The 16478-nt window shown below is 40.1% G+C and overlaps 2 protein-coding genes across 3 annotated transcripts in view; one reads left to right on the plus strand and one right to left on the minus strand.

The window, feature by feature from the left end:
- Positions 1–3818, plus strand: part of LOC143020699 (deoxyribonuclease-1-like) — a 37679-nt gene extending 33861 nt beyond the window's left edge. Inside the window, exons 7-9 of the mRNA XM_076177351.1 lie at positions 1310–1510; positions 1719–1802; positions 2975–3818. Of these exons, the coding sequence (XP_076033466.1) occupies positions 1310–1510; positions 1719–1802; positions 2975–3145 (456 nt within the window). The 3' untranslated portion in view covers positions 3146–3818. The remainder of the gene's footprint in view (positions 1–1309; positions 1511–1718; positions 1803–2974) is intronic.
- Positions 3819–9214: 5396 nt separating this feature from the next.
- IKKepsilon (I-kappaB kinase epsilon) overlaps positions 9215–16478 on the minus strand; it is a 40112-nt gene continuing 32848 nt past the window's right edge. For both annotated transcript variants that reach the window (XM_076177353.1, XM_076177352.1), the window contains 2 exons: positions 14781–14887; positions 9215–13409 (listed from right to left, as the gene is read on the minus strand). In XM_076177353.1, coding sequence (XP_076033468.1) covers positions 13292–13409; positions 14781–14887 — 225 coding nt within the window. In that variant the 3' untranslated portion in view covers positions 9215–13291. The remainder of the gene's footprint in view (positions 13410–14780; positions 14888–16478) is intronic.

Genomic DNA, 16478 nt, shown 5'->3' on the forward strand with positions numbered 1-16478 from the left:
AAGGGGGATTGGCAGGGCTGCAACTACCACAATATCACATTGCTCAAGGTACCAGTCAAGCTGGCAGAGTACTCATTCATCTGTTGCTGTCATAGATTCACTCCAACATGATAAATTTTCAGAGGCCTGAGGAGTCTGGGTTCATTGCTGGCAAATCAACTATTGATTACACCCACTTTAAGTTCTTGTAGAGAACCTAATTCTTTTTCTATAGGAGTTACAGACTATGCTGACCTCAAGAAGGCATATGATTTAGTGAACAATGTAGTGCTCTGGGATCTTGTGCAAATCTATAAGATTCCTGTAAGGATTATGATCTGGGTTGGGTGGAGGGAGGGAGGGTGTGTGGCATGTTGCCTGCCTGCCTGCCTTCCTTCCTCTCTTTCCCTTTCCTTTCCCGTCCTGAGATTCAGGTAAAATGTTAGATTTAATTAATAGGTGACCCTAGCTGCAGTGTAGGATTTGCTATAACTACATGTTGTTACAGATGTAGAATATTGTAGTATATCATTAATGGTCCTACTCTGATATAGTACTCACTCATACAAGTTGATACAGATGTAGAAAAATGCAGTATATTCTTAATGGTACTACTCCGATATAGTACTCACTCATACTGTTTTGTTACAGTTTAACATTATTTTGTTGTTCCTTTGCTTAATGCAATGTTCCTTTTGGATGGTGCTCAAATATCTGGACTCAATGTTCCTATGTGTACAAACATTTCAGTAATATTAGCAAAACTATAACAATGTTTATGTGTCATATGTGTACTGACTGGTATTACTCATGAGTGTCTCTGGTCCCCTCAACCCCCTATGTATGTTTGTCCGTGTGACTTAATGTAGAATAATAACCTGATGAGGACCACAATGGAAATAAGCGTTCATGCTTTTTGTGTTATCCTCGGCAATTTACATTTATTATTTCGAACTATGTGTTCTTGTCATTATTTGCACTTCATGTACATTGATTTATTGCCAAATAAAGTCTATCTATCTATCTATCTAACCTCCTCCATACGATGATACCAATGTAGGCATCATGAGGCATGAGTGGGTATATCTACTACCTTTCCATCCACCACAATCTCCCACATGTACTTATGCCCATCTTTCTTCCTAAACACTGTATTTGCTATCATCAACTCTCTAGACACATCATCATCTCTCCATTACAATTTTTTTCTGGCACTCCACACTTCCTAACCACTCCATTTATTGGTTCATCTATCCTAGCATTGAGATCTCCCAATACTGTTACATTGACATTTCTCCCTAAATCCTCTATGTACTCATATTGAAATCAGACCGATGAAGTCAGTGACCATTATCCGGTGGAGGTTTCGCTTCGTGGGAATGTGTCCCCTTCATTGAAGGCCAATGTGACAGTTCGCCTGGGTGTGGAAGTGACCACCACAGTCAACTGGGCAGATGTGCAGGCCATGAACATGACCCTCTCAACTTCTGAGTTCGACCAAATTGTCCAAAACACCAATGTTGTTATTGTAGTAAGTAAACACTGGTATACCAAACATTGTTTTAATAGTATCACTTCACCACCAGCTACACCAGAAAATATATCTAATACATCTCATGTTATGCTGGGGATTTTTATCCCACTCCCAGCAGTTTTACCAAGTGAATATTTTTTCAGTGGCATTTGAATATTGGTCCAAATGAAGATGGCAATAATTTTTTTTTTCCTATCCCCTATAGGTGCAGGTTTTAGGATCTTTGCAGGAAACCATCACATCCCTTACCAATTTTTCTGCGACCTACCCAAGCATGCTGACACCACAGGTGAGTTGGATTAGTACAAGTTTCATCCCTCTCCTTTTGTAGCTGACTGGTTAGTTGTTTTAATGTAGACTGACGTGAACTGTAGTTTTTTGTTCTATCTCATGCTAAGGAGGAGAGATGGCAGATAGGGCTGATGAAAGAGTATTAGAATGGTTTGAACACATGGAAAGAATGTGTGAAAAAAGATTAGCAAAAGAGATGTGGAAGGCAGAGTTGGATTGAGTGAACGTCATGGGATGACTGAGGAAGAGAAGGATGGATGGGGTGTAAAGTGTGGTGAGTAGGGGTGGAATGTCTGTTGAGCAAGGAAGGGAGGAGGCAGGAGATAGGGGTGAATAGAAAATGGCTGTGTATGGATGATATTTTAATGCAGCACGAAGGGATTTTTTCCTATCTTCTCTCTTTTCCATGTCAAGCAAGGAAGGGAGGGAGTGGAGGATGGGAGGTAGTGGGGAGTGGTTGTGTGGAGATGGTATTTTGAAACAGCCTGAAGGAATTTTTCCCTGTCTTCTCTATTTTTTGCATTAGGGGACAGAGTGGGGTTGTCACCAATTAAGTGAAGCAGCCTTGCTGTGGATGTAGTGTCTTCCTGCATTGCTTCTAACCCAGGGCAGTGGGCAGGAGACAGGGATGATCCTTCATCCATGAGAAGCTAAGATGAGAGGGAAACAAGGGTGGTGGATGGGAGTGGAATGGGTGGGAGTGAAATGGTTAGGAGTGGGTGCATGGCTTTGACTTGGCTACCTCCCTTATAAAGGGAAAGAAGCCCTAGGTATACGGTATAGATAAAGATCATACAAAGTGATAAGATTTAGCTGAAGAGTGAACTTTGAACAAAATGGGGCAACATTCAATCAAGTCTTCCTTTTCTTCTCATTTTTGATGGGTTTTGAAGATAGGTGGCAGGAAAATTCTATGTTGTCCATTCCTCAAGACCACCACTTAGCTGATATTGCTCCCATGTGTGGTTATGAGGAAATCTATTGATCTCTAGGCTGTATATCAAGCCACAAATATTATGCACTTGTAAAATCACAAAACTCCAGAGAAGTATTTCACACAACACCAGAAGATAAGAACAGGATTATTCTTCTAATAAAATTGAATAGAAAAAAAATCAACACCCTCTTAATTTTAACAACTAATATCCTGTGTGGTATCTTGTTCCTCAGGCCTTCAGCGTACTCAAGTACAAGCTTGAGAATGAGGTACTGACAGATACTTCTCTGTATGGTGCATCACTGGAAGACAGCGGCATGTTCAAGATGTCCATCCTATGTCTCTCAATGTCGCTTCAAAGTGAATGCACGACATCAGTGACCAGCCAGACCACAATCAATTAAACTTCAGATGCCAAGAACTTGCTTTTTAAAATGTTTAAACAATGTCAAATCTATTCTATGAGACTATCTTCTCTCAGTTACTAGTGTTTTGATTGGTGTTGGGATATATCTGGCACAAATTACCCTTTGAGAATTAAGTTGTAGTACACAATGCAACTACAGTAGGATTGTGGTACTCCCCAAGGCAGTCGTAGCGCCTCTTGGGGATCGGTGCCACCTGCGTAGAGCCGGTGGCCAGCCATACCTTGATACACACAACACATGGTTCATCACAGACTCAAAATAGCTCCAACCAAATCTACAGCAACACTTCTCACCAACTGGACAAAAGAACACAAATACATACCTCATCTCTACATCAACAACACTCTAATACCACACACAAACACACTGAAAATTCTTGGTGTAACATACGATACATCCATGTCTTTCAAACAACACATCACAAACATAAAAAACAAATGCACATCTAGACTTAACACACTTAAGTCAATCGCTGGAACAACATTTGGACAAAAGAAAGAAACTAATACAACAATATACAAACAATGCATACGCTCAGTGATGAATTATGTGAGTCCTGCATGGGCTCCTAATCTCAGTGAGACACACCACAACACCCTTCAAATCATACAGAACAAAACCCTAAAGACAATTACAGGCTGCACAAATACAACACCTACAGACCATTACACCATGAAACAAAAGTTCACAAAGTCAAACCTTGACATGAGAGACACACAAACACTTGCTGCAGCCACCACAAACACATCACACCTGCTACACTACATAGCAGAACACCCACACACACCAAGAAACATTAAAACAACACCCAAAGACCTGTATCACCCACAGATACTCTCTTCTCTTCCTCAACAACCACCAAATACCAGCCTCTGGAAACATATTCATAATCATATCACTCACCGCTCCATTAACACACTGAAAGACAACACACTGCTGCATGCCAGACCCCCTGATATCCACCCTTCTGAATCCTCTCTCCCACGAAAGGACAGAGTCCACCTGGCCAGACTGTGGTGCGGCCACCACAACGCACTTCTAAGCTACCAGAAGAGGCTGGATGACCGCATTGTGAACAGCTGCCCAGGATGTAACACTTCACCCCATACCATACAACACATAATGGAAGACTGCATTATACACAATCATGCACGCAAACAACACAACATACACTCTATAAAGGATTTGTGGGAAAACCCAGTTTCGGCTGTGGCATTCCTTGGGGAGATGGGACTGCTCGGACAGACAGTCTAGGGAACGACAATAACAACAACAACTACAGTAGGCCTGATACAAATTGTAATTATATGATATGAAGCTTTTCCAGGTTTTAAATGACAATTTGAGGTCCAGGTAAAAGAACAAGTGCTGTTGGCTTAATCACTCCTTCATACAATCTCCTCTTCGCATCCATTCCCAAATGTCTATTTCTCATTACACTTTTTAATTCCCCAAGGCATTTATTGTATTTGATGGCTCATAAGACGCACTTAAAGAGGCGAGAGAAAAAAAAAAAAAAAGAAAAAAAAAAAAAAAAAAAAAAAAAAAAGTCAGGAAATGAGCCTGTGTCATATGAGGCCAAGGTTGAGCACTGAGGCAGTGGTTGGTGGTAAGTCTATGGTAACAGAGGCCCTAAAATCAAACCCCAGACATCTTGACACACGTAAACAAAGTAATGATTGGTACTACACCACAAAACAACTCTCTTTCAAGGTAACAGTATATAATAGGTCATACTTACTGGTAATTTACATAGAATGACACCAGCTAGGAAGAATTTGCCTACATGACCATGTATCACGCATTGAAAACAAAGACGCATTCAGTTACGCTCCAATGCCGAACCTGGTGACATGGGCAAGCTTCACTCTATTATTTACAGTGTGACACCGTTATTCCTTGAGGTGAGACACAAAATATTTCTTTCATAAAAGAAGAGAGTGTCATGGGGTAGGCTGGCTTGTGGTGATGGTCTGCATAATATTCATGTAATACGTTATGCAATAGTGTTTAAAACTTCCAGATTACATTACCCCCAACATGATGGGGCCAAAAAAACGACGCCACTACACAGTTGCTTATAGGGTACAAGTGATACAATTTGCCAAGGGAAATGGCAACAGAGCTGTTGTTAGGCATTTCGGCCCACCTCCAACCGAGAAAATGATATGTGTCTGGTGAAAACAAGAGGAAGAACTTCGGAAAGTGGTGAAAGCAAAACACGGTTTTCGCACAAAAAACTTAATGGTTGGAACTGGAAGAGGAGATGAAGGCTTGGGTTGTTGATCAAAGGAATCAAGGTGGAGTAGTAACAATAAACAAATAATTTTTTAAGCTAAAGTAAGGGCAACTGCCAAAGGTCATGATGATTTTTCTCGTAATGAGGGCTGGTGTTACAGATTTATGAAAAGGAATGGATTAGCAATGCGAACTAAAACAAAAATATCACAAAAAATGCCCGTGGCATATGAAAACAAAATTCTTGAGTTTCATAGATATGTTTTAAACCTCAGAAAGGAAACACATTTTGAAATGGGACAGATTGCAAACATGGATGAAGTACCACTGTCATTTGATGTGCCTTCTAAGACTGTAACCATTAAAACCTCTGGACATGAGAAAAGTAATTTTACAACAGTACTGGCTTGTTGTGCTGATGGCACTAAATTACCACCTTTACTGATATCTAAGAAGAAAACACTTCCCAAAGAAAGCACTCCACCAGCTATTTTTATTCATGTTCACCCTAAAGGCTGGATGGAAAAAGTGTGATCACAGCATCCTGGGGGACTTATCAAAGAACCATCACTTCTTGTACTTGCGTGAAGAGTGGAATGAATGGATAAGACTCCCACAACATGACCAAACCCCATCAGGTTTCATCAAGAAGCCTACAATATCTCGAGTTTGCCAGTGGGTACAAAATGCTTGGGATAAAGTTAAAACAGACCATGGTATTTTCATTCAAAAAATGTGGCATTAGTAATGACCTTGAGCCACAGAGGATGACCTTCTATATGAAGGCAATGACTCTTCTAGTAGTGATTCTGATGACCTTGAGGAATGCAGGGATGATAGTGACAATGATTTTGTAGGATTTGAATTTGAATAAGAAAGCTACAGTTGTGCTAGGTAAATTTCAGGATAAAGAAAACCTATTTATTTTCACGGATTTGAATTTTAATAATAATAATAAAAACTACAACTGTACTATGTCATTTTCAGGAGGAATAAAACCAATTTATATTCACGGATTTGAACTTGAATAAAAGGTAGGTTAACAAAAATAATTTGTGTTTGATTTCAAAATTAATGAAATGAATTTATTTTCACTTATCTGAATTTGAATAAAAAATTCAATTGTACTAAATTTCATGATGAATAGAAAACATTCTTTTGTATTGGAAATGTAATGAACATTTCAAAATTAATAAAGTATGTTTCAGAAAATTAGGTTGGTAAATCTGCTTTCACACATCCTTTGGCTTTGAAAATGTACTGAAACACTACATTAGAATTACGTGTAGAATGATGATAAAAAAAAGAAAATATTATGAACAAACTTTACTATGTAGTCTCTCACAGTCACTGCTGACGCCATATGCCAGGTATATATTTACATCTCACAACAGGACTGGTACATAGGCTACTAGCAAATACACAAGTTTTTAAATGCATAGTATTGTTATCTAATAATGATCTATATGCATGTGAGAGTCTTCAAATGTCAGGTGAAATCCATTCCTTCATATTCAGAGGTTAAATCTGCTCATTTATCTTTTTTTTCCACTTCAATGTCTGCCAAAATTGGGTGTGTCTTATGCACCATCAAATACGGTACTTGCTTCTCTCAATCTACATTCTACCTCCACTCCCTTTCCTGCCACATTTGCCCCCAAGTATCTACAGCTATCCATTTCCTCCAGTCTTTCTCCTTTAAGACTCATTTTCAATTTGTTGCCATCCTCTCCCTCTGTACATCTTATCATCTTACTTTTACCCACATTTATCTTTAACTTCCTCCTTTTGCACACCTTCCAATCTCCATCACTAACATCTTTAATCCCTCCTCTTATCCTGCTACAAGCACAGTGTTGTCAGCTAAAAAAAAGAGGCCAATCCCCATCACTAACATCTTTAATCCCTCCTCTGATCCTGCTACACACACAAAAAAAAAAAAAAAAAAAAAAAAAAAAGGGGGGGCTTATTTCTCTTTTTCTTTAACTATCTGCAATCCCTGGCCTTGTATCTACCTTTCACACCACCCATCCATGTATAAATTGAACAGACAAGGTGACATGACACATCACTGGTGAAGTCCCACCTTTACCTCAAACCCATTCCTGCTGTATCTAATTCTAACACATGCTCTACTCTTGTAAAAACTCTCGACTGCTTTTCACAGCCTTCCTCTCATTCCATATATCTGTAATACCTCCCACAATGCACTCCTGTCCACCCTGTCACAAGCCTTTTCCAAATTCATAAAGACCCAAAAAAGATCCTTACCACAAAAATCTGATCTATGCAACCCCCTCCTGTCCCAAACCCACACTGTTCCTCACCATTCATTCCCTTTGTTCCTCTCCTAATCCCCTCAATCAAAACCCTCCCACAAGGCCCACTCCCAATCACACTCAACAGATTCCTCTAAAACTACCACACTCACAATTGTCCCCTTTTCTTTTGCAAAATGAAACCATACAGGCACCTCTCCAGCCTTCCACCCTCGTTCAGACAAACATCAAACAACCCCACCATCACTGCACCTTCCCTTCCCAGCCACCCACCCAACCAAGGTGCTTTACCTGCTCTCATCATTTCGATAACCATTTTCACTTCATCCTTCCCTTTCACCACTGCCACCCACCTTTGTCCATTTTGTTACTTTCTTCACTGTTACCTCCTTTTAGATATAATCTTTTCATTGATATTCTAGACTTGTGTCCACTTAATACTGGTTATTTTCTGTCTACGGGGAATGAAAACAAGTTTTCTTCCTTTCTTCTGTTAATTCTTATAGTGTGCTTCTCTGAGGTACACTCAAGGAATCCCCTGAGAACACATATGCCAGGTCCAAGGTGAGTTTCGCAGTGACATAGTGATTTCTTTAGTCCAAGGATCTTACTTTATATCTATGATCCTCCCCAAAGGATGTGATCTTACAATTGTGAACTAATTGAATTTTTTCCTCCTCCTCTCTTCTATAACCCTCCCCATTTCATCATTCCACCACTGATCACCCTTCCCTTCATCTCCCCCTGTCCTCTTTGTTCCACACACCATCTCCACACAACCTGCGACTCCCTCCCTAAAACATCCCCACTCCACCTCCACTCCTAGTTTTACTCCATCCCTCCCACTCCTCTTTTATTCTCCTCCTGTACTTCCTCTCACTAAAGCAGCCCACTCCAAGCACCTCTCCACCCTCTGTCCCCCTCCATCCACCCTCCACTCTCAACCCACCCTCCACCAAAAAATTACCTGACATTCCACCCCCCAGAACATGTCTATCCAAAAAATTTCCCACACTTCTCCTGGTTACCATTATACAGTCCATTAAACCCCTATCCACCACCCTCTCCCAAGTGTACCTATGTCCAACCCCACTCCCAAACACTGTATTTGTTATCAACTCTCTTTCTAGACGCATCTCCACCATCAACTCTCCACTACAGTTTTTTCCTGGCATAACGGAGTGACAGTCACAGTATAATAAAGTAGCATCATTTCTCTATGAATAGAGATTTCCTAGATCACAAAATGATGTGTGGCTCTGGTCCATAGTGGTGCTCAATATAGACCTTAAAGTTTCAGCTGCATGCTACTGAGCAGCTTTTCACCCCACAATAACATGCAGCCAATACCCCAGACAGGGATATATACACTTCTTTATAGTGGAGTCAATTCCCTTTTTTTTCAATCTTATATTTGGAGACATGTCTGTTAGTTTCTATCTTAAAGAACTTAAATATCATCCAATTTTCAGAGTTCACTTTATCCAAATTCCACAAGTTTTAAAGCGATGTTAAAGATACATAACAATTTACATAACTAATATATTTTCTTATTTACACAGTGCATATTTGTCTTTCATTATAAAAACCATCTAAAAGAAATAAAATTCATGCACCTTCATAACTTATTTTACTTAAAGCTATAACCTAAATCAATTGTAATGAACAAGCTGAAGAAAATGCTTTCATTCATATGCATACCTTTGTATTATTACCTATTATTAAAGACATATCAAAATAAATCACACTGAGTTTATTTATCACATATTTGGGAAAATGCAATAATCCCTAAGCTTCTCTATCACACTGCCCCTTTGCTAACATGTTATATCTGGAAAAACTTAATCAAAGTTTAGCCTTCTGATGGAATGTGCAAGTGAAATTTGAAAAATTATATGCTACTTATGAGTAACAATTATAAGACTGGTCATTGATAAATTAAAACAGAGTTTAGAAGCAGCAAAAACAGTGTTATGTTGATTACATGTCTAAGTATTAAAGACAAAGAAAGGAAAAGAAAGACAAAAAAATATATATATATATATATATATACACATATATATACACACACAAGGTCTTCCCAAATCATAAATAAAACAATCTGAATAACATCAGACTAAAAACCTAGAAATACCTTCTATCCATCAATCATCCATATACCATGGGCTTTTCCCCCTTTATACATGAGGTAGCCAAAGGCAAAAGACATATACCCATTCCTACCACCCTATCCTCCCTCTCACATTAGCTCCTCATGGATGACAGGTCATCCCTGTATCCCACCCACTGCCCCACTGGGTCAGAAGCAATGAAGCAAGAAACAGCATATCCAGAGCAAGGCCACTTCACTTAATTGGCATCCCCTCCTCTCCGTCCCCTTATGCAGAAAAATAGATGGGAAGAAATCCCTTCGGGCTGTGTCAAAATATCATTCACACACAAACACTCCCTAACTCCCTTATCCCCCCATCCACTTCCTTGTATCACAGTATCATCTATACACAGCCATTCTACACACACTGCTATTTCCTACCTTCTCCCTTGCTCAATGCTTTCACCCCATCCATCTTATCCTTGGTCATCCCCTCATCTTTCCTCCATCCACCTCTGCCTGCTACACTTCTTTTGCTAATCTTTCTTCACTCATTCTTTCAATGTGTCCAAACTACCCCAATACTCTTTCATTAAACCTATTTTCACTGCTGTTCTCCTCCTCACCTCCTTGTTTCTCACACTATCCAACCTTGTAACCCCTACCATAATTCTCAGACATTTCATTTCATTTAAACTTTTCCTCTGCCTCTCTTAAATTCCATGTCTCTTCCCCATACAGTGCTGTCAGTACAATCGCCCCTTCATTTAATCTCCTCTATGCATCCATTTTCAAATGTCTATTTCTCACTACACTTTTTAATCCCTCAAGGCACTTACAGTACTAGCTTCTCTCAATCTACAATTTACCTCCACCTCCATTCCCTTTCCTGCCACACGTGACCTCAGGTACAAAAAAATATACTTTCTCCAGCCTCTCTCCTTTAATACTTACTTCCAAATTACTGCCATCATCTCCCCTTGTACATCTCTTCACCTTACTTTTACCCATATCTACCTTCAATTTTTTCCTATTGTATACCTCCCCAAACTGTCACTAATTTCCTTAACCCATCTGACCCTACTACAAGTGCAGTGTCATCAGCAAAGTACAACTGGCTCATCTTCCACTTTTTTTTCCATTTTCTTTAACCATCTCTAATCCCCTAATCCCCTTGCATTTACCTTCTGTATCATCCTGTCTGTGTACACACTGAACAGCCATGATGACATGACACATCTGTGATGTAGCCCCACCTTCACCTCAAACCACTTGCTCTCTCCATTTCTAATTCTAACACAGGCTCTATCACTATTGTAAAAACTCCTGACTATCCTTAACCTGTTCAATATGAGTCAAATATTCATGCATACATTAGCTGCCTGATGTACAATGATGCACCACAATTGCATTATAAAATATAAAGTTACAACTGTTATATTCATTCTCTTTTACCCAGAATGGGGTAATGGGGGAATGGGGGAATGGGGGGTGAGGTAGTGTGTGAGCAAAAATTTTGACGCAGCCCGAAGGGATTTCTCCCCGTCCTCTCCTTTATATGGGGGGACGGAGAGGGGGGGTCGCCGAGTTAATGAAGCGGCCTTGCTGTGGATGTGCTGTGTCTTGCGACACTGCTTCTGACCCGGGGCAGTGGACAGGGTGCAGGGATGACCCATCATCTAGGAGGTGCTAAGATGGGAGGGAGGGTGGAGGGGTGTGGAGTGTTTTCGGGGATGGAATGGGTGGGAATGATTTTATGCCTTGTCCTTTTTGGCTACCTCCCTGGTAAGGGGGAAAAAGCCTTTGTATATGTATGTATGTATGTTTACCCAGAATGTTTGTAACCACAGAAAACATGATCAAGCCTGTTCACATAACATGGGGGTTTGGCAAATTGATCCCTCTGAAACTACTACTCTCATTTGTCCCCTTTTTCCTTGTAAAGTAAAACTATACAGGCACTCCTCCAGTCCTCCGTCAACCTCTTCAGCCTGTCCGGTATTACTGTACCTCTCTTCTACAGAAACTCTGCATTACATCCATCTATCCCAGGTGCCTTCCCTGCTCTCATCATTTTAATAACTTCTTGCACCTCATCTGTTCTTACTTCTCTTCCATTTTTCTCACCCATCACTGTCATTTTCTTAGCCCTTTCCACAGCTACCACCACTCCCTCCCTATCCTTCTCCACATTTAATAGCTACCTAAAATACCTTCCCCATCTTCCCCTTACTGCTGCCTCTTATGTTATCATCTCTCCAACTATGAATTACCTAATTATTTCTGTCACTTTGGGTTATGGTCTTAAAATATCTAGCAAGGGCTCCTGGTCCACAGATTCTTCTCACTCACCTACACTCACACACTAACAAAAATTAAGATGAAGAAGAGAAAGAAGAAGTAAAAGTAACTACAAGGATCTAAGATTAAAGGGAAACAAATGTGTGATGGACTGGGTTTGGGACTGGTGCATGCCTTGGCTGGCTATTTCCCTTATAATGGTGAAGAACCTTTTTTGGCATATATAGATCGAAAGTTACTTAGACTCTTCATGATTAGAGACTTGCCCATCTGCAAAGGCTGTGATATGATACAAGTTGTATTCTATGCTTTCCCCAATATTCTTTGAGCTTGTACTATTGTGATGAGTAAATAGCTAACATCACAGGACAAAATCTGAAGGAGTGTGTAACTAACATTTCTCTTTTCCCAAAATAGTGAAATTATCACTAAAGCTTACATGATATTTACAATGTAAAATTGGACAGAGGAAACTGTTTTCATGAATTTAATTAAATTTCCTGATCCTAATTTTCATGTAGTGTATTTACATAATAGTATTCACCTACTTGTAATGTACAGGATAAATATAAGCAGTCAAATAGTATGATTTTCCACTAACCTCTGATTGTTCTTGATCATAGTGAAATAACAATTTACCCTACACACATCATTGCAGGGCATATATGTATATATATATGTACAGATACTTGATTTCTTCCTTTGAAAAGTATCAATATTATAAAAAAAAATCTCTACAACAGAGAGAAGGCACCTGCAAATACAACATATACTGAAAAGATTTTTTGCACATTTACTGTATGCAATGGGTGACCTTAAAGACAACTATATAAATGAGCACACCTAAATTACTCAACTTGTGTTTTTACAAACACATACATACAATCTATTAAAAACCTGTTTTGCTGTTACAGCATAAAAATCTGAAAACTGTAAATAAACACACAAATCTCTCAACATCTCACTCTACCCACAGGACACAAATTGGTTACTTACCTTGACCTAGGCACACTCAAACTCTTGGCCTTTTCTTAAGTTTCTTGTAACTTCATTGATGAAACCCCTCAAACAGTTCCAAGGATATTTCATATCCTCTTGTAATGACTTAAATCTACTTCTTTGTTTATTCCACTCTCCTTGTATTAACATATGCTAAATAAAGACTACTTATTTCAAATAGCACAACTTCCTTCCTAACAATTAGCTTCTCATTTATTCCTTATTACTAGACTGACTGATATAGGATACATTCTCCATCTGTTTTACAACTGATTCATGAACTTTGACCAGCTTCATAACTTCATCTTGTATCTGCCACAGTTCCCGAAATCTGAAACAAAAGTGGAGAATGCATGAAAAGTACTGAATGGCAACATAACAGACAACACAACAAAATTTGAACACTTTCTCTACAAGAGAGCAAGAACACATTCTTAGACAGGAACGACCTGTTAGTGTGGGACAACGGTAAAACGAGAGGACACGGAAAAAAACTGAAAAAAGATAGCTATAGAAAAAACTTGAAAAGGAACAGTTTCCCACACAGAGCGATTAATACGTGGAACAAATTAGACAACAAAACAGTATGTGCAAACACTATACAAGATTTTAAGATAAAACTTGACTCAGAGAGATACAAAGACGGGTCACCACGAGCATAGCTCCCCTCCCGTATATTACAACTAGGTAAATACATGGAATGTTATCACCTTTTTAAAACAATGACATTTCCCCATCTGAATGAAATCATCTCATATCTATATATTATGGAGGCCTTGGGTGCATGGAGAATGTCTGTCAAGAAGGGAAGGAAGAGAGCAAGAGATAGGTGTGGGTTGAGAGCAGCTGTGTATGGATAAGAAACTGATGCAGCCCGAAGGAATTTATTTTTGTTTGCTTTGTAATTTCTCATGTGGATGGGGGGGGGGGGGTTGGCCATGTAATGAAGCAGTGAAAGTAAACCAATTGTCATGTCTTGCTGTGACTTGCTGCATTGCTTCTGACCTGAATAGCGAGTGTAGGTCAGGGATGACCCTTCATCTACATGATGGACCTATGGTATATGCCTTGGCTCAGCCACCCCATTTATGTAAAGGGGAAAGAACCTTTTGGTATATGTACGGGAGGGAGACTATTCTCTCTGAAACCCACTTCACAGGATCACCTGACTCCAGAATTTCTAAAATTCAGTAGGAAAGTATGACCATGTGTATATACTGAAACTTACCTGTTCTTCCAAGAACAAGAGCAAAGAGTACCTACACATACATACATACATATACCAATGTTTTTTTCCCCCTTACAAGGGAGATAGCTGAAGTCAAAGGCATAAAATCCACTCCCACTCATTTCATCCCCACATACTCTACTCCCATTCACCACCTCACCCTCCCTCTTGTCTTGGCTCTTCCAAGAACAAGAACAAAGAGTACCTAGAGTTGATATGGTTTAACGTTGCACACTCCCCCCTATCGGGAGGCTAGGACGGTGCCCCTAACAGAGGGCTTTGTAGCGTGGAATTTAATGAACCATGCCCTTAGTTCAACTTCGCTGGAGGCAGGATTCAAACCGCCCTCACCTCGACCTTCGCCGCAAGTAATGACGCCCTAACCCGCTCAGCCAGCGAGTTTCCTGAGTTAATAAATAATAACTAGAGTTAATAAATAATAATAACAAAAGGAGAGATGAATTAAACACTTACTCTTCTTTCACCTTCCTCTTCTCCTGTTCAGCAAGTTTGCACTTAAAGCATGGCTGGCTTATGCTTCCCCTTTCCTTTACTTCCTTTCCTTCAGAAGTGTCAGAATCCTAAAACAAAAATAAAAATCATAAGACTTTTTAACACCTACTTATTAGTTACTATCCTAAAACTGAACTATTTCTGTATTAGAAAAAAAAAGTCACATACCACAACATGTTCAATTACAACACCATTTTATTGAGTAGGCTTCTTTATTCTAAAGACAAGTTTTGTGCAATGTACTCATTACATACATACAGTGTGGCACAAAAAGATCCAGAGAAAAGGACAATAAAACCAGCATTTTTATAATCTATAACAAAGCAATATATTTCAATGAAGCTTTCCAAAAAGATGTATATAATCTATAAAACAAGGGCTTCCCCTTGTAAGGGAGGTTACCAAGTCAAAGACACACACCCACTCTCATCCACCACCTTTGCCTCCCTCTCATCTTAGCTCCTCTTGGATTAAGGGTCATTACTGTCTCCTGCCCACTGGCTGGGTTGAAGTGTGGCAAGTTGGTTTTGGTGCCTACTCCTGGGCCACACTGTCCACGAGGCTGCCATTGTCCAGGCACCATGCCTTTCGCGGATTTTCCTTTTTGCAGGTTTTCCTGGCATCCTCAAGGGTTAACTCCGCCCCAGACGAAGTCACGAGATTGTGGCCCTGGGAGGTGATTGGACAGTGCCCATAGGCAGGGAGCCCGCTGGCACCTGAAGTGGCGTGGCCCAGGAGAGGGTCACTTAGGTCCATGTCACCACTGAGGCCGGTCAGACTAAGTACCAACTCCCATTTTCCCATTCTCCCGTAGTCTGCCTCCGAAAACATACAGTTTACACAATCAATTAGAGTCACAAATAAGTGTTTTTGTCAGCCTCACACCTACTTGTGCTACTCTACCATAGAAGTGGTTCTCCTTGATAATCCCAGCAATGTTGGCAATGAACTCAGGTGTCATGGTGATGTCACAGTGCTTCTTAGGAGTCCTGTGTTCTGGCCCCATATGACTTTGCAAGATCACAGACAATAGTTTTAGGGTATTTAAAACTTTTAAGATTTCCTTGGTTGTGTGGCTAGTGTGAAAGCTCTCCACAACAATAATGATGATTGTATTCTGAGGACGTGTCAATTACTAAACAACTCATGTGTCAAAGGCTAGACAGCTAATGAGGTGTAGATCTTTCTAATGCAATTTTTGAAACCTTGCTATGGTATGACATCACAGCATTGTTACATACATAACCAATAGCTTTTTCCCCCCTTACAAGGGAGGTAGCCAAAAACAAAAACATAAAATCCACTCCAACCGATTCCATCCCCACATACTTCACTCCCATTCACCCACTTTCCTCCCTCTTATCTTGGCTCCTCCTGGACGACGGGTCATCCTTGCATCTCACCCACTGGCCTGGGTCAGAAGCAATGTATTAAGACACAGCAGATCCACAGTAAGCCCGCTTCATTTAATCGGTGATTCCCCCTCTCCGTCTCCTCATACCCTTCGGGCTGCGTTAAAATATCATTAACACATACTCCCTCCTCCCTCCCCCAACCACTCCCTTCCATGGATCACAGCATCATTCATACACAACCATTTTCCATTCACCCCTATCTTCTTCTCCCTTCTTTCCTCAACAGATATCCCTCTCTTTCCCA

Source organism: Oratosquilla oratoria, chromosome 40 (assembly GCF_046742065.1).
Source record: "Oratosquilla oratoria isolate Oo_2021 chromosome 40, ASM4674206v1, whole genome shotgun sequence".
In the NCBI taxonomy this organism is placed as follows: domain Eukaryota; kingdom Metazoa; phylum Arthropoda; class Malacostraca; order Stomatopoda; family Squillidae; genus Oratosquilla; species Oratosquilla oratoria.